Below are 14,979 nucleotides of genomic sequence, written 5' to 3'. Positions count from 1 at the left end.
CGCGGCCATTGGGCCAGGCCAGGCCGAGCTGTGAGGCGGGAAGCCCGAAGGCCTGGGGCGCTTCAGTGGAAGCGGTTCAAGGGCCGGCACCAGCACGCCGCTCAGCCTCGGTAAAAGCTCCACGGAGGGGTTTTATCTACTTAATAAATAAAATATCAGCTATTTAATTTTAAGGAGAGGGATTACAACTCCTCACGCAGCCGAGAAGCTGCCCTCTGACCCAACCCAGGAAACGGTAACACAGCCCACAGCTACAGGGTTTTGTGTGTTTATTTAAATCCAGTTACAGCAAAATACAGGCTGGCGGTACATACAGCAGCATGCCACAGGGGTAACGCTCGTTCTGTGCGCCTGACAGCATCAGACTCGCTTCCCCATGCACTTGCAGCCAAGGGGAGGCCACCGGGTAAAAGAAGCTGTCCCGAACCCCAAAAGTCACCACGCGCTCTACATTTACAGTTACCAGACACGAAGCTACCCTCCCTCCCCTTAGGTAGGAATTGGAAGAGAAGGGAAACGTTACATCTGCCTCCCTTTAAAGAGTGACTTCGTTGTTCTCGATGCTGTGACGGTCTCGAGCATCCTCGGCACTCTCCAACGTTTGGTTGCTGTTATCGTCAGGGATCTCAGCGGAAACGCGGACCTGGCTCTCCCTGCTTTCTATGCTGTGGTGGCTATCCTCTCTGACACCAGCCTTGCTATCATCATCTGCCTCATGGCTATCGAACTTCTGCTGGCTGTCATTTTCCAGGCTCCGGTCACGCTGCTTGCTGTCCAGCTCGCTGCTGTCCTGCCCATGGCTCTTGTCAGCCCATTCCCTGCTGATGTACTTCACCAGGGAGTGGCGGGCAGCAGGATGATCCTGGGAGAGCCCCACTTGCTGGCTGTCTGCATCCAGGGCGCTCTCATCCTCCTCGGTGGCATCATAGGCAATGAGCTGTGTTAGAGACCAAAATAAGAACCATTATCACTCCTGAGAAACTGACCTGTCAACAGGTGCTGCTGTACTGTACCAAAGCAAACTGCATAGGGTGTTGGAGCACTCAAAGCCTGCATGATGCACCTCTGCCTGGAGACACTGTGTTCTTTTATGGGGTTACATGAACCTTTCACATAACAAGAAATTCCAATTTGAACTTGCCCTCAGATTTTGTGTGTGCAAGTAGAGCATGATAGTTCAAATGGTAGTATTGCATAGCTTGCAGCAACGGGCTACACTCCTACCTCAGCACACCACCAGCCATAAGCAGGCCCTGTTTTGGGATATCCAGAGAAAGGAAATACATTCCTTCACTTGTGCCTACCTTCCCCTCACCAATCCTTTTCAAAACTGACATGTCCATTTTAAAGGTTCAAGTTCACTATCCGCTTTCCAAAATCTGGGTACCAATGCTCACCACTATTTACCTTCTTTGCAGCTTTGCGGAGTTTGCTAGATTTCACCACTGAGGCTTTTGCCCTCATTCTGTAGGCCACGCTGTCGCCTCTGCCAGCATTGTCTCCCCGGGTGAAGGGGAAAGGTGGGAATGGTGCAGTTACGGGAATGTCTGTGGGAAAACTTGTGACAACCTCATCGGATTCATCTGTATCATTGGAATCATTATCATCATCATCATCCACATCTTCATGGCTCTTGCTTGACACATCAGGGAACTGCTGGAAAACATTTATTATGCATCAGGCAAATGAAGACTTACGCGAGATTTGCAGCCTGGTATCTGTTCTGCTCACCCAGAGCTTATGCAGTGTTGAGGAGCTATTCCCCTCACCCTCCCTGAAGCTCTGGGGCTTTTTTTTTAGAGAGAGATGTTATCACAAGAACCACGATCGATTGAGGAAAATGCGTGTTGCTACACACTGCAGCACTCAACTGACATTTTACTGTTCAAAATACTTACCTGTTCTGGGACATCCACACTTTCCTCTGAAGAGTAGAGAGTCTGAAAACAACATAAAACTCACTATTAGCACACAAAGACACATACAGTAGAGCTGATCAGTATGTTGAATATTCTTTAAGCACTTAATCCTAAATTGAAAAATGCTCTGCTTTCTCTTCCAGTCAGTTGCCTGTACCTGCTGAGGTGACGCCAGGTCATTCTGTTGCTGTTGCAGACTCTCCCAAGACTGAGAATTCATGTGGTGGTATCTTCGTGAGTGATGGCCCTTGGGGTCCTTCAAGAGAAAAAGGAAAGGCGGGTTAAATCCACAAAGAAGCATATAGGAGCAGGCAGAGCTGCCTGCATCACAATCTCTGTTTTCAGGCAGATGTGACATCTGCAATACACTCCTGCGCAGGATGTGTCCTCAGCAATTCACTGCGGTAAGAAGAGGACTCAAACAATGTAATACAGAAGATGTGCCTCTCCCACTGGCAGAATCTGGGGAGCTTCAAATCAGTTTCCCTGGCTCACTTCCACTGAGTGAAATTTGGAGCTATTTCTAATGACCATAATTTCTTCCAGTTCTCATGCCTTTTTCCAAAGAGTGATTTATCTCTCACATCAAAAAGACTTGAAACTAAATGCAGTAGCCTATTCTCCAGACAAAAAGTTGATTTTACATGGATAGTAGCTAGCAGTGGAGCATAAATCAAACAGTTACATATAAGGTTAATGCAACTCACTCGCACCACTCAAAAAAAATAATGGGAATTAAGTTAAAGTCTTGAGTTGGTGTCTCCCAACACCAAATATTGTCATCTGATCCACAGTAATGAATGTGGATTATAATAGTTGTGCCATGTTGTAGACCTTTTTGCTTTTTAACTGACAGCTTTCACATTTTTCATTAAGAGAAAAGGTTTCCAGTGCTGGTCCAGAGACTAACAGAAGTCCACAGCCAGGATGCCTAACAGGCAAAACTCTGCTGATGTTGGTGTCTCTCCTCTTTGGCTGCCTGAGGAGCTGGCTTATAACAGCTAGGTGAGGACAAGTTCTGCAAGCAGCTACAATCATAAAACAAGCATCAGGCAATGTGTATTAGATGAAAAAAAATATAAAAAAGGATTTATTAAAGAAAATTAATAGAAAGACAAAAGGAGCTTACATATTTTTCTTCAGAGCTGGCAGAAATGGCATGCTGCTTGGTTTTACTCACCTTCAAGGGAGACAGGAAAAAAGCATTTGTCAGTATTAATTTCTTGCTAACATACAAAGAAAATACACAATTTGTGTATTTTGTGATTTACTTACTGGCCATGCAGCAGTGATGCTGATAAGGCATAAACACAGAACTGCCACCTTCATTGTGATGTTTTACCTACAAAGTATTTTGGAACAGTGAGTCAACAAGGTAAAATACCACAGAAATACCACAGGTGTTTTCTCCCTTCTGGTGTACTTCACTGTGCTGAGACCAGGTCTCTGCTGAGGATTCAACCTGTCCATTGCTGATCTTATTCCTCTGTCCTCCATCACCACCCCACATCCAGTTGGTTTTGTAATGACTTAGCAACTCAAAAGCTACAAGGATTTTAAAACCAGGTACTGGGAAGTGCTGAGCAGTGGTGAGAGTAGCCACAGAAGGTGAGGAGTCTCCTGTCATCTACTGACTTGAACTGGCAAAGGAAAAGCTTTGTGAAAAACAAAGTGCTATGAAGATAGCTTTGGGTTATCTTTGTTCATTTAACATCATTTTGCCAGAAGAGACAGGACAAGACAAACTCAGCTTGGGTTCTCTCTTCAGTTATTTTAAACCTAGTTTTCAGGGTTATTAACTGGAGTTGCTGTGAGTAAATTCAGTCTATATGAGCATAAATTGCTTTATTGATGGACCTTTATTTCCCCCTCCAGAAGTTTGAGCAGAATCACCTGTGTTTCCAAGCAAGAGATGAAGTGAAATATCTGCTCACATTGCAGCTTTAACAATTTAGTAAATGAGTGATTCATGCTGAAATTAGGAGAGTGCTGAGCTGCAGTAAATTCCAGTGCTGATAGATCAATTCCCAGGATAAGGAACATCCCTGAGAAATTAAACTGATTTATTGATGAACAAGAGGCATTCAAAACTTCAGTATATCATAGCGGGAAAGAAAGGCTACTAAGGGCACATTTAAAATACATTAGTAAGGCTGCTCCTGAGACAGGACACTCAATCAAATGTGTTGCAATTTCAAGAGTTAAACAGAGAAGGGTGTGTGTCCCATCCATTCAGTAGCGTACAGCACAAGCTGCAAGCCTGCCAAGAGAAACAGGGGCACTGCCAGGCAGTGGTTAAACAAGGAAGGAAGCTTTCTGTGTTCAAGTATCAGCTTTGAGCTTCCAGCACTTGATTCAGTGGCAAGGTTTTCAGTTATCTCCTCCGAACATCTATCAGCACTCAGGTCTAAATTGCTATTATGTATAATACCTTCATCGCTAAAGCGACTTTGCTCCTATAAAAGCACACCTTTTTCCATAGAGAAACATCAAACATCCCTGACCAGTGAAGCAGTTTTCAAAGATCTGCTGCCCAATGCTTCCTTGACTAAAGCTGCAGACAAAATCGCACATAATCAGGTAAAAAGAGAAAAAAATACTACCTTTTGTGGTGCTGGAGGAGTCAATTGCAACAACAGCACTCTTGGTGATCCCAGCAGCTGCTCCAGCCAGTTGGTTCCCAGCAGCTTGGCCTTTCTCCCCTCGTCCCCTGTCTGCCTAACATCTCTGATCTCGGGGAATTTAAACCCTGTTCCAGGCACAGCCACCAATCCCTGTGAGGCGGAAACAGATGAGGTCATGAGGTTCCTGGCCGCGGTCCTGCCCACGTTCTCCTACACTTCCTCTTTGGCTTTGTGGCTTTTGAAGCAAACAAAAACTGCTCTATGGTTAAAACATTACTTATGGGCAAGATCATTAACCAGCAGTTCTGTTGAATGCACAGCATTTGGTTGGTAGCATGTAGAAGGACTTCAAGGCACATCTGTCCTCTTGTTAAAAGGCAGAGCCCAGTTTCCCAGAAACCTTTCATGCCCTGTTCTATAGGGAGTAGGAATATGTAATGTAAGAAAAAAAGACATCTGAAAATAAAATTCCCCAAAAAGGTGTTAATGCTTCCACAAAGTTGTAGACTTGCTGTCTAGGATATACATGTTGCAATGTGAATTGCAAAGACGGTGCAGACTTTTTGGTCTGACCTGAGTCTCAGGTGGTTTGGTTGAGTCATCTGCTACAGCTGCCTGCTGCACCAAACCTACTCCCAAACCCTTTTCAGGGACTAGTTGCCAGATATTTTTCAAGGTAAAAAAAGAAAAAGAGGTGGGGAAGGAAGCTGTACCTCTAGCATGGGGAGTGCTATAATAGCACTGGGAAGCAAAGGACTTCATGGGATGAAATTCCATGTCTGCTGCAGGGCAGTGGATCAGCCCTGCTGATGGGCAACATCTATTCTGGCAGTGCCTCACCTGAACGGCCATAAAAGCTATGGTTTGATTCTGCCTTATCTGTAATGTGAGACTCTCTTCCATTCAGTGTTTCTGTAAAATGACAATGAGGCGTCATTCAAACACAGGAAAGCATGCCAAACAGCCCTTCTAGATGTCAGAATATTTCTAACTGTTTCAAAGCAGTTATGTTCTTCCTCATTTCTGATATCCAGCTAATGTTTGATGTGTCCTTCATCAAGGAGCAACAAAATAGACAGCTTGATGTCCCAACCTATGTTTCCAATTATCTTGTGGTTACTAATTCTTCTGTGACATGTTTAGAAACACCATGAGAGACATACCCAAGTCAGCTCAACAACTGCCCATCACACAGACCTATCATAATTATATTTTTGAGCTGAGGTGAGCAACAGCTAGAAGTTTAACTTAGTCTGTTTAATAGAGTATTCTAATACCCTAGGAGGAGAACTGGATAAAAAGACAGTATGTCATTACTGACATAGTATGTCATTATGGACATACATGTCCATAAACCCATGTATGCATCCACCTGAATGAAGGACTATCCTAGCTTCTAGTTTTGAAGCTACATGAACATTATTATTTACTAACTCAGGAAAGATGTTTCAAGCAAAAAAGCTTTCAATAACTAGGATTTCAGCAGCATGATCTGCAGATTTAGATAGCTTATATCATCTCCTATTGTATCTGCAGCTCAGAGCTTCTGGAAACTAGAGAGTTTACAGAAGCCTTTGAATGCAGATGCAGGACTCAAGCTGTAAATGGACGCTATCTGTAAGTTTTGTCTTGAGCACTATGTAGTAGCTCATACACCCAGATTATAATACATCACTTTTACTTAGTAACTAGGACTGCTTCAAAAGGCCACTGTTTTTGACTCCAAGGAACCCCAAACCAGCCCCTTAGGTAGCCAAATACCTTTGATCCCCAAAACTGATACAAACGAGCAGTACAGCTTGCAGCTCCCCTGACTGGTAAGAAAGAACTATTTCCCTTTGATGGAACTGACAAGAAACTGAGACACAGAGAAGCTTGGTGGGTCACACCAGTGAATGTGGGACTGGGTATGCTGGCTCATGCTTTCTTGTACACACTTGCTCAAATTTGCAAAACCCTACTTTCTCTAACAGCCATTCATTGAGAGACACAGAAACAAAAACCAACGTTATACTGAAAGATCCCCTAGAGCAGTTGTTTGGCCAAAACAAGAGCCTTTCAGCACCTGCGATCTGCATAATAGCATATTATTGTCCATCAGACATTCAGGAAAATACATATTATGTCAGGACTTGTAAACAACCTGTTTCACCAAGTTCAGCTGCAGTTATCAGTCATGCTGACGGAGAGCTCAGAGCCATCAGAAACATAGTCTTACTGCAGTTTGTGAAGACCTTCCTGTACAGGTCAATTATTATTGTGGCTTTTCAAGGCAAATGTTTTCCAAGTACCTAGGATACTTGTCTCCAACCAGAGACACTATGTGACCCCCAGGGAGTTGGTTTTGGCAGACAACTGGTATTTTCAATGTGCTGGGAGATGGCAGAGTTTCTGAGCACTATTGCCAAAGCTGTATGGTTGATTTTGTAAGAACTAAGGAATAACAGTGAAGTTTTGCAGTAATCCAGAAGCAGGACATGTAGCTACAGTTTTTACTAAATAGCTTCATTTTATGCAAGATCAGCTGGTACAGAGCTGTAGTAAACTTAGCATTTGCCTCATGCCTGTCATTATGTGGTTATTCATCTGTAAATCATTTTGTCTGGCTGAGGAATCCTTTGCCTTGGTACTGCTTCTCATCCTCTCAAAGATAAGGAACAAGCAGAGCAAAATGGGAGCAACTTTCACCTTTTTCACTTCCCACACTAAAATGCCTAATTCTGGAGAGAACATTTGGCTGGCAGTGTAACAGTGCACAGCAGAAGCAGTGCTCACATTTGTACAAGTGGGAGCCATGACAGGCTGTAATTTGTTGCATGTAGGTGACATTTTCTACTTGGCTATCCTGTCAAACAAAGCGTTTGACCACAATTTCTTCCATCTTGGGCTGCATTAGGAACATGTGGTTAGGTTGCTGTTTCATGTAGTTGAGAAGCACTATCAGTGCCTCCCTGTGCAACCTCCAACACATAAGATCCTGAGCTGAGACATCAGCACAATGCCTGGTGATATCTCTGGCTGGTGTGGGAAATCCCAGTCTGCCTGCAGTGATCTGTAATGCTCAGTCTTTGAGGACAGCTGGCTTTCATTTAGATTTGTTCACCAAAAAACAAGTCCTGGGGGAGATGAGAGCAGTATCTTCTTGGTGGCGAAGATTAAGACTGGAAGAGAGAGATTAGTTTCTTCAGCAGCATTAAGAATGCTATGAAGTAAAAGCCCAAAGAAACCCCAGCCTGGTAGTGTTCTTAGATACAACCATTCTGCAACTAGAATGTCCCAGAGAAAAGCAGAGCTAGTAAATAATGGTGCCTGTGGAAAACATGGAAAGTAAGCCTTCTTTGCATTGCTAATATAAAATATTCCCAAAAGGTGCCTTGGAAACTCAGCATGCCAACCAATGTAGCCCTTAAATTTTCCAAATTAAAGCTTCAAAAGTGGGGAAAAGCTTACATTCTGCAGTTATTACGCTTCAAAAAAATCTTCTCCCTCTTAAATGGTGTTTGTGTCCAGGTATGGACAGGGGATACAGGTGTCATATCTGTTCGCTAAAGAAATTACAAGAGATTTGCTCCTTACATGTGTGAGCAGGACACCTCATTAACACATGCTGTGCACCGCAACTGTGTATCTTCTGCTTTGCACCATGCTCTTAAGTCTTCCTGCCACTTGTGATCTGCAGTGCAGCTCAGATAACTAATTACCAAGGCAAGCTCTATTTAACCCTCATCTAGGAAATAAAAGGGGCTATGTTATCTTACTTTCCCAGGGTCAACCCTAGCTGTTCCTGTTTGCAGAATTAGGCACAGCACTCACCTAGAGCTGCAGTAGGTGATCAATCAGAGCAGAACAGAGACTTCCTGGGAACAGAGATTTTTTTCCACCACTGTAATGTCCAGCATATTAGAAAGTGCCACTGTTTGATAGTTGTTTGGGCTGCCTTTATGCCTGTCTGCATATAAAGAGACCCCACTCACTTGTCTCTGACGCCTGAGACTAGTTGCTACCTGTTGACATTTCCAAATGCCTTTTTAGGAATGGCTTTGGAAGCTAAAGGGAAAAAAAAGAATCATTTGAGAAACTGCCATACAGCTGTGGCCCACAAATCCTGGAGTCTCATCAGCCTCAGTCAGATCCTGGCTTTCATAGAGGCAAGTGGCTGCTTCTACTTGCAGCATAAATGCAGTCCAGCTGTCTGTAGCTTCCTTTTCCTGATATTTCTTCCATTGGTTTTTACAGCCAGCTAGGAAAAACAAATTTTCAAGATCTTTTTTTTCTTGTTGGAATTAATGTATTTTAATTCTGAAGTCCATGGAGCAGCAGCAGCAAGAATTAAACCAGCACATAAACGTTAGGTTATTATCAGGTCATCATAGTTACCAGGGTGAAGAGCAAAACACCACATACTCCAGTGCTGGTTTTGTGGCTGTGTTTCAGCTCTGAATTGATATAAAAAGAATTGCATTAGTTTCAACTTGAAAAATTAATAAACACAATGATAATCTGAGCTACTACTAGAAACAAAAGCAACCTGTGAAAGTATTTATGGTATAGGTCATGTTTTCACTACTGTGCAGTTTTGTGATGAATGTAACCCTCAAAAAGCAATTGTTTGAGAATAGAAGGATGAGACTTTCAGCAACTCAATGGAGCTGAGCTCAATCCACTCTCTAAAGATCCTGGCTCTGAAGCCTGAACACTACTGCAGAGGCAACGCTCCAGGATGAAGGAAAGCATGTAAGATGCATGTGCTTAAATCCTCTATATGCTCATAAGAAAGTAACCATCAGTTTGCCAGCTCAGGGATCACAGTTCGAGTACTGAGGGGAATTTGATGGTAGGAAATAGCTTCACAGAAGATTCTTTTTGGGCAAGCATTGCAAAATCTTTGTGACAAGTTGTTTCCCTCTCTTTACCCCTGCTCAGTTCCGTGTTTCCTATCCTACTGCAAATTTTTCTCGTTCCAGAGAGAAAGGACACTAATGGAAAAATCTGAATATGCAGAATGGGTATGGAAAGAACAGCATCTTCTTGCTCTGCATTGTAAAACTGTCGGAAAGTCACAAGATGCCTATTCCACTGAGTGCAGGGGCTTTTTGCAGGGCACCACAGGAATGATTCTGCACCCCTCAGCTTGCATCTTCACTATGCACCACCAAATCACAAAGAGCCACGTCCTTCCTGCAAGAAACGGGACAGATTGCAGCACAGCATGACAGGGAAGGGGTGAAAAAGGAAGGCCAACTCCTCCTCTACAGTCATCCATTCACTGCTTTTGTGCATAACTGAGATAAACACTGCAACCCTATACTGCCTGATAGAGTCCTAAATCTGTCCTAGCAATCCTTATCACAGAGCAGCCTTGATTTTGCATTCCACATATACCATGTTGAGCTTATGGCTTGTTTCCGACACAACCACACAGAGTTCACAACATGAGGAGCAGAGTCCAGAAAAGGTTGCTGCCAGTCCCAGATACAAACCTTTTACAAGGCACACTTTCTGAGTGCATCCTGGAAGGGGTCAGCACAAAACATCATTTGGAGAGGCACCAGGCATTACGCAATGCAGGATTTCAGCCTGCATATCTGTGGTTATCAGTATACAAGGCATCTTTTCTGCAGCCTGCCTTGACTTCTCTATCTCCAGAAGGTCTGGGGAAGATGAAGCATGTGCTGTACAAGTAGTACAGGACTGCTAGGACAGGTTGTGACCCTGTCAGTAAACCTGACCTCAGACCCAGGCTGGGCTACACACCAGAAACCCTTCGGATTTCACGTGGCTTCAGGTTTTGTTGTGAGCAGCTTTCTTAACTCTTGGTCTCAGTCTGCTGTGGTCTGAGGTGGGACAGATACAGAACTGAGTCAGTGTGAAAGCAAACATCTCCCACTGGGTGTGGAGCCCCTGCTGGTGGAGTGGGAGGAAAAACCCATCTGTGGGCCTGATAAAGGGAAATTAAAGAGTTGGGGACTGGATCTGGGGAGGAAGTTGTTTGGCTGAGAAGCTGATTTGATTTTGTGGGGGAACCAGAAACCAGCAGGCCAGGGTCAAGGCCTCTGCTGTCTAGACTGAGTCATGGAGAGATTCCCCACAGTTTGCTCAAACTCAGAGGTGAGGCTGTTTTCCCTCGAAGCCTATCCAGGCAGGAGCCCTGCAGGATCCAGGGTTCACTGCCACAATGGACCATTTTGATTCTGGCTTGGAAAGCTGGGAAAACTCCTGCATGTCAGGATACTTCATCTTAATTGGTACTGGGGTAGCCACCTCTTGTACAACAAGCAATCGATGTGCCAATAGAGAGCATCACTCAGACCCAGCAATTTCTCCTTGTGTTTTGCATATTAAAATTGTATTAATCCTTTCAGTTTTCAAAAATTGGGGTTTGTTTTGGATGGAATGGGAAGTAGTAACACACACCTGACAGGTATTACCATCAGGGAGTCAAAGGAGATACTAATTTTCTTATTTGCATAATTTCTCAAGTAAATAGGATAAAGTGATACACGGAATAGCTCAGATGATGGGTAATACAAGTGCCTGGGGAAAAGTAAAAAGGTTTCTTTTCATTAGAGAGGTACCTTCCCGCCCCTCTCCCGCTGCCTTCATACATGTTCAGTCAGTTTTCTTTTCCTTCCTGGCCTCCCTTTTAGCAGGACTGGAATGCAAAAATGCCTTGTTTTGAAAAGTACCTGTGTACTGTCTGCTGAACTGGCAGCTCATGTGCACAGGACGGGTGCCCTTCCTCCCCACATTTCTCACCTCCTTGACCAGCCAGCCCAGGACTCTGCCCAGCACTGAAGATCAGGAGAGCCCAGCAGCCCGTGGTAAAATGGAACTGCATGGAGGCACATTGAGCTTGGCTAGCCAGGAGGGCAGACAGCCTGCTAGGTACAGGAGCACAGCAGCACAAACACTTGGCAAGCCCCTGCTCTCCCTCCTGGCTTACCAGCTCTCTTTGGAAGGGAGAAGCATTTTTGGAAATATGCAGTTGAGAGATAATCACATCCAGATTTAGGAAATAACATTTTGCACATAATTCATACTGGCTACCTAGACAGATTATTGGTTGAGCATGTAGCTACAAATTTGGCAGAATAAATGGCAAACTGTGGTTGGCATATGGATACAAAGCAGGAAACCAACTGCAGCTATACATTAACTAGAGCAAATGGGTTAACCAACAGGCTCTGAAGCAAACAATAAGAAGGGGCAGCTGACTGGACAACTAGATCTTGAGGGGCATATGCAGCATCAGGGCTCTTTGCATTAGGAAGAACATTACCAGTTAGTAAATAACAAATCAGAACGGCTGTTTTGCTCACTGAATCTTGTTTATCACAAAGAAGTCAAATGACTTCTCCTCACCCATGGAAAATGTGAACACAGAGAATGACAAACAATTTTGGGAAGCAACATCCGTTCTGTATGGAGAAACTTGATCTGCTGTACCCAGAATAGCTGGTGTTGAAACACAGACTAAATCTCATCTAAGCAATTGATTAGAGAAAATGAGGAAGTGCAACTGCATGTTGGAACTGTGTTGATCTCACCTCAGGCAACAGGGCAGTAACAGGGGAGAGACACATGGGCTGGGACAGATTGGAAATTACAGATCTAAGGAGGCAGGTTGTCAACAGATAACCCTGTGCCCTCAGCAGGGCTGAAAAGCATTTGTTGTGGCACCCTATCCATGAAAGAAGCACTATAAAACCTCTGGCACTTGTACCTTCCTTGGCAGTGGCACAGGCACAGGTTCCCAAAGGAATCTGTCTGATCCATGCAGAACCACACTGCTGCCCACATCTCTGACACTACCCTAATGGTGCAGGCAACTGTGTATCAGCACAGCACCAGGCTTCCTGGGTGTGCTAAACAGAGAAAAAGAAATAGCATGCTTTCTATAGCAAAACCCAGAACTGGTTTCAGGTCAGTATTCAGCTAGCAAAGCTGAATACAGATAGATTCATGACTTGTGCAGAATGCACAAGGTGCTTCTGTATGCACCTTTTGCAAAAAGCCCCAGGCCAGGCTTTAGTACAGAGAGACCCCTCATTGGTACTGGGGTAGCCACCTTGCCTCCACACACAAGGTGGCTGGAATTTTGCAGGTTGAAAATTAGAGGCATAATTACATCCTGGGCTGAAAGTCTGATCAGAGCAGGCTTCCTGCCATACACAGATGCACATATGTAACAACATACATATGCACATATAGTTAACATTTCAAATTCCACCCTCTGGACCAAATAAAGTTCTGGCATTGCAAATCACATGGAAGTAACAGAAAAATACCCCCAAAATCAACAGCAAAAGAGAGTGCCATACCACAGCAAATCCCAGTGAGAACAGTCTGAGCTTCCCAGCTCAGGCTTGGGGAAAGATGGAAAGAGGAGTGCTTAATTTCAACGAATATTCACCACCACGGGTGTCTTCTTTGCCTCTGCCCCAGGCAAAGAAGTCAGGCTGATACACGGGGCATTTTTAGGTATACCTTCCAATCTTTCAGGTTGGTCAATTCATTCATCCCGCCACTTTGCTAGGTGGCTGCTGTCATGAATCAGAGTTGTGTAGCACAGCAGCAGTCCCATTGACAGACACTTACAACAGGAAATGCAGCACTGTCTCAGAGCAAGGGTGAGAGGAGGTGGGCTGTCCTGGGAATACTCACCATGGCTTTTTTGGCCAGTGCCATACAACACTCCTGCTTTTACAGTCAAGATACAAGCATGCTTGCTGGCTTAAGTTCTTCAGATGATGGAATAATGCAGATTTTCCAATGATAACTAAACAAAAACCCAGTACCAACAAAATAATAAGAAATGCAAACTACCATGGCAAGATTTTTTTTGAAGTAGCTTTTTATTTAACTTCATATCTACTACACCTGCCCATCCCACACTGATGTTTTAGCATGTGACTTACATTATTCTCAGCAAAAATAATAGTCATTATGGCTCTGATACTGCAAAGCTACTGCGTGGGCACAAGCTTGCTCTTATTGATCATACAGTTACAGAATCATAGAATACCAGGTTGGAAGGGACCTCAAGGATAATCTGCCTTGACCTAGACTAGATGTCTCAGTACCTTATCCAGCTGAATCTTAACAGTGTTCAGTGCTGGGGAATCCATCACTTCCTGGGGAGGTTATTCCAACGGCTGATTGGTCTCATTGTGAAAAATTTTCCTCTTGTGTCCAATTGGAATCTCCTCAGGAGTAACTTGTACCCATTACCCTCATCTTTTGATGTGGCTTCTTCTAAAAAGGGAACCTCCATCTTCTTTGCAGCCACCTTGTAAATACTGAAACATGGTGATAAGTTCTCCTCTGAGCCTTCTTTTCTCCAGGCTGAAGAAACCCAGTTCTCCCAGCCTTCCTCAAACAACAGGCTTCCCAGTCCTCTACTCATCTTTGTGGCCCTTCTCTGGATCCTCTCCAGCCTGTCCTCATTTTTTCTGCATAGCAGGGAGCAAAACTGAACACAGACTCCAGGTGTGGCCTGAGAAGAGCTGTGTACAGTGGGAAAATGACATCTTTATTTCTGCTGGTGATGCCCATGTTGGTGCATCCCAGCATCCTGTTGGCTTTCTTTGCCACAGCAGCACACTTCACTCACACTGAGCTGCTTGTCCAGCAGGAGCCCCAGGTCCCTTTTCACAGAGCTTCTCCCCAGCCAGGTAGATCCCAGCCTGTGCTACAGTCCTGGATTATGTTTTCCAGGTGCAAGACCTTCCACTTGTCCTTGTTGAACTTCATAAGGTTCTTGTTAGCTCTCTCTTCCAGCCTATCCTCGCCCTTCCAAAATACCCACTTCCCCTCTCAGTTTGGTATCATCATCAAGCTTCATCAAGGTACACTTGATTCCATTTCCAGATCACTTATGAAGACAGTGAACAGTGCTGGGCCCAATATTGATCCCTGGGGGACCCCACTACTGGCAGGTCATCAGTTTGAAAAGGAGCCATCACCCTCTGGTGAATGCTGTCAGCCAGTTCCCACCAGTGCACACACCACTTCTCCAGGCCATAACACATCAGCTTCTCTAGGAGGAGGCTGTGGGAAACTGCACTGAAAGCCTTGAAGAAATCCAGGTAGACAATGTGCAGCTCTTGCCCTACACCAACCAAGCAGGTTTCTTTGTTGTGGAAGGCCATCAGGTTTGTCAAGCACAATTTGCCCCTGGTGAATCCGTGCTGGCTTTTCCCAGTCAAGTGCTTGATTTTGTCCAGTTATTGGGTAAAGACTATTAAATATAGTTAAAAAAGGAGGCAACTGTAAGACTCAATGCAAATAGAATTTCCCCATTTTCTGTATCGACTCCTAGCTTGAAACCACACACACATCAGATGCTCTGAACTCAGAGGTATGTTAGCATTTACCTTAACACACTGATTTCCCATCACTATTGTCATGAAAAGCAAGGAACAACACAGAGGCAA

At 44.3% G+C, this 14,979-nt stretch overlaps 1 protein-coding gene across 2 annotated transcripts; it reads right to left on the bottom strand.

The window, feature by feature from the left end:
* Positions 1–250: 250 nt before the first annotated feature.
* On the bottom strand, positions 251–4,669 carry SPP1 (secreted phosphoprotein 1). Of its 2 annotated transcripts, none has more exons than XM_057402001.1 (7): positions 4,523–4,669; positions 3,195–3,261; positions 3,049–3,099; positions 2,077–2,175; positions 1,899–1,940; positions 1,408–1,656; positions 251–937 (listed from the first exon to the last, which is right to left on the bottom strand). In XM_057402001.1, the coding sequence occupies exons 2-7, from the start codon at positions 3,246–3,248 to the stop codon at positions 536–538; spliced, it is 897 nt and encodes a 298-aa protein (XP_057257984.1). In that variant the 5' UTR covers positions 3,249–3,261; positions 4,523–4,669; the 3' UTR covers positions 251–535. The 2 variants fall into 2 exon arrangements, with proteins under 2 accessions (XP_057257984.1, XP_057257985.1); XM_057402002.1 differs by having other exon boundaries at positions 1,408–1,653.
* Between the last annotated feature and the right edge of the window lie 10,310 nt (positions 4,670–14,979).

Source organism: Pezoporus wallicus, unplaced genomic scaffold, assembly GCF_028554395.1.
Source record: "Pezoporus wallicus isolate ANWC-B61680 ecotype Strahan unplaced genomic scaffold, APGP_CSIRO_Pwel_v1 contig_7178, whole genome shotgun sequence".
NCBI classification, from domain to species: Eukaryota; Metazoa; Chordata; class Aves; order Psittaciformes; family Psittacidae; genus Pezoporus; species Pezoporus wallicus.
This window is presented reverse-complemented; position numbering and strand designations above follow the sequence as displayed.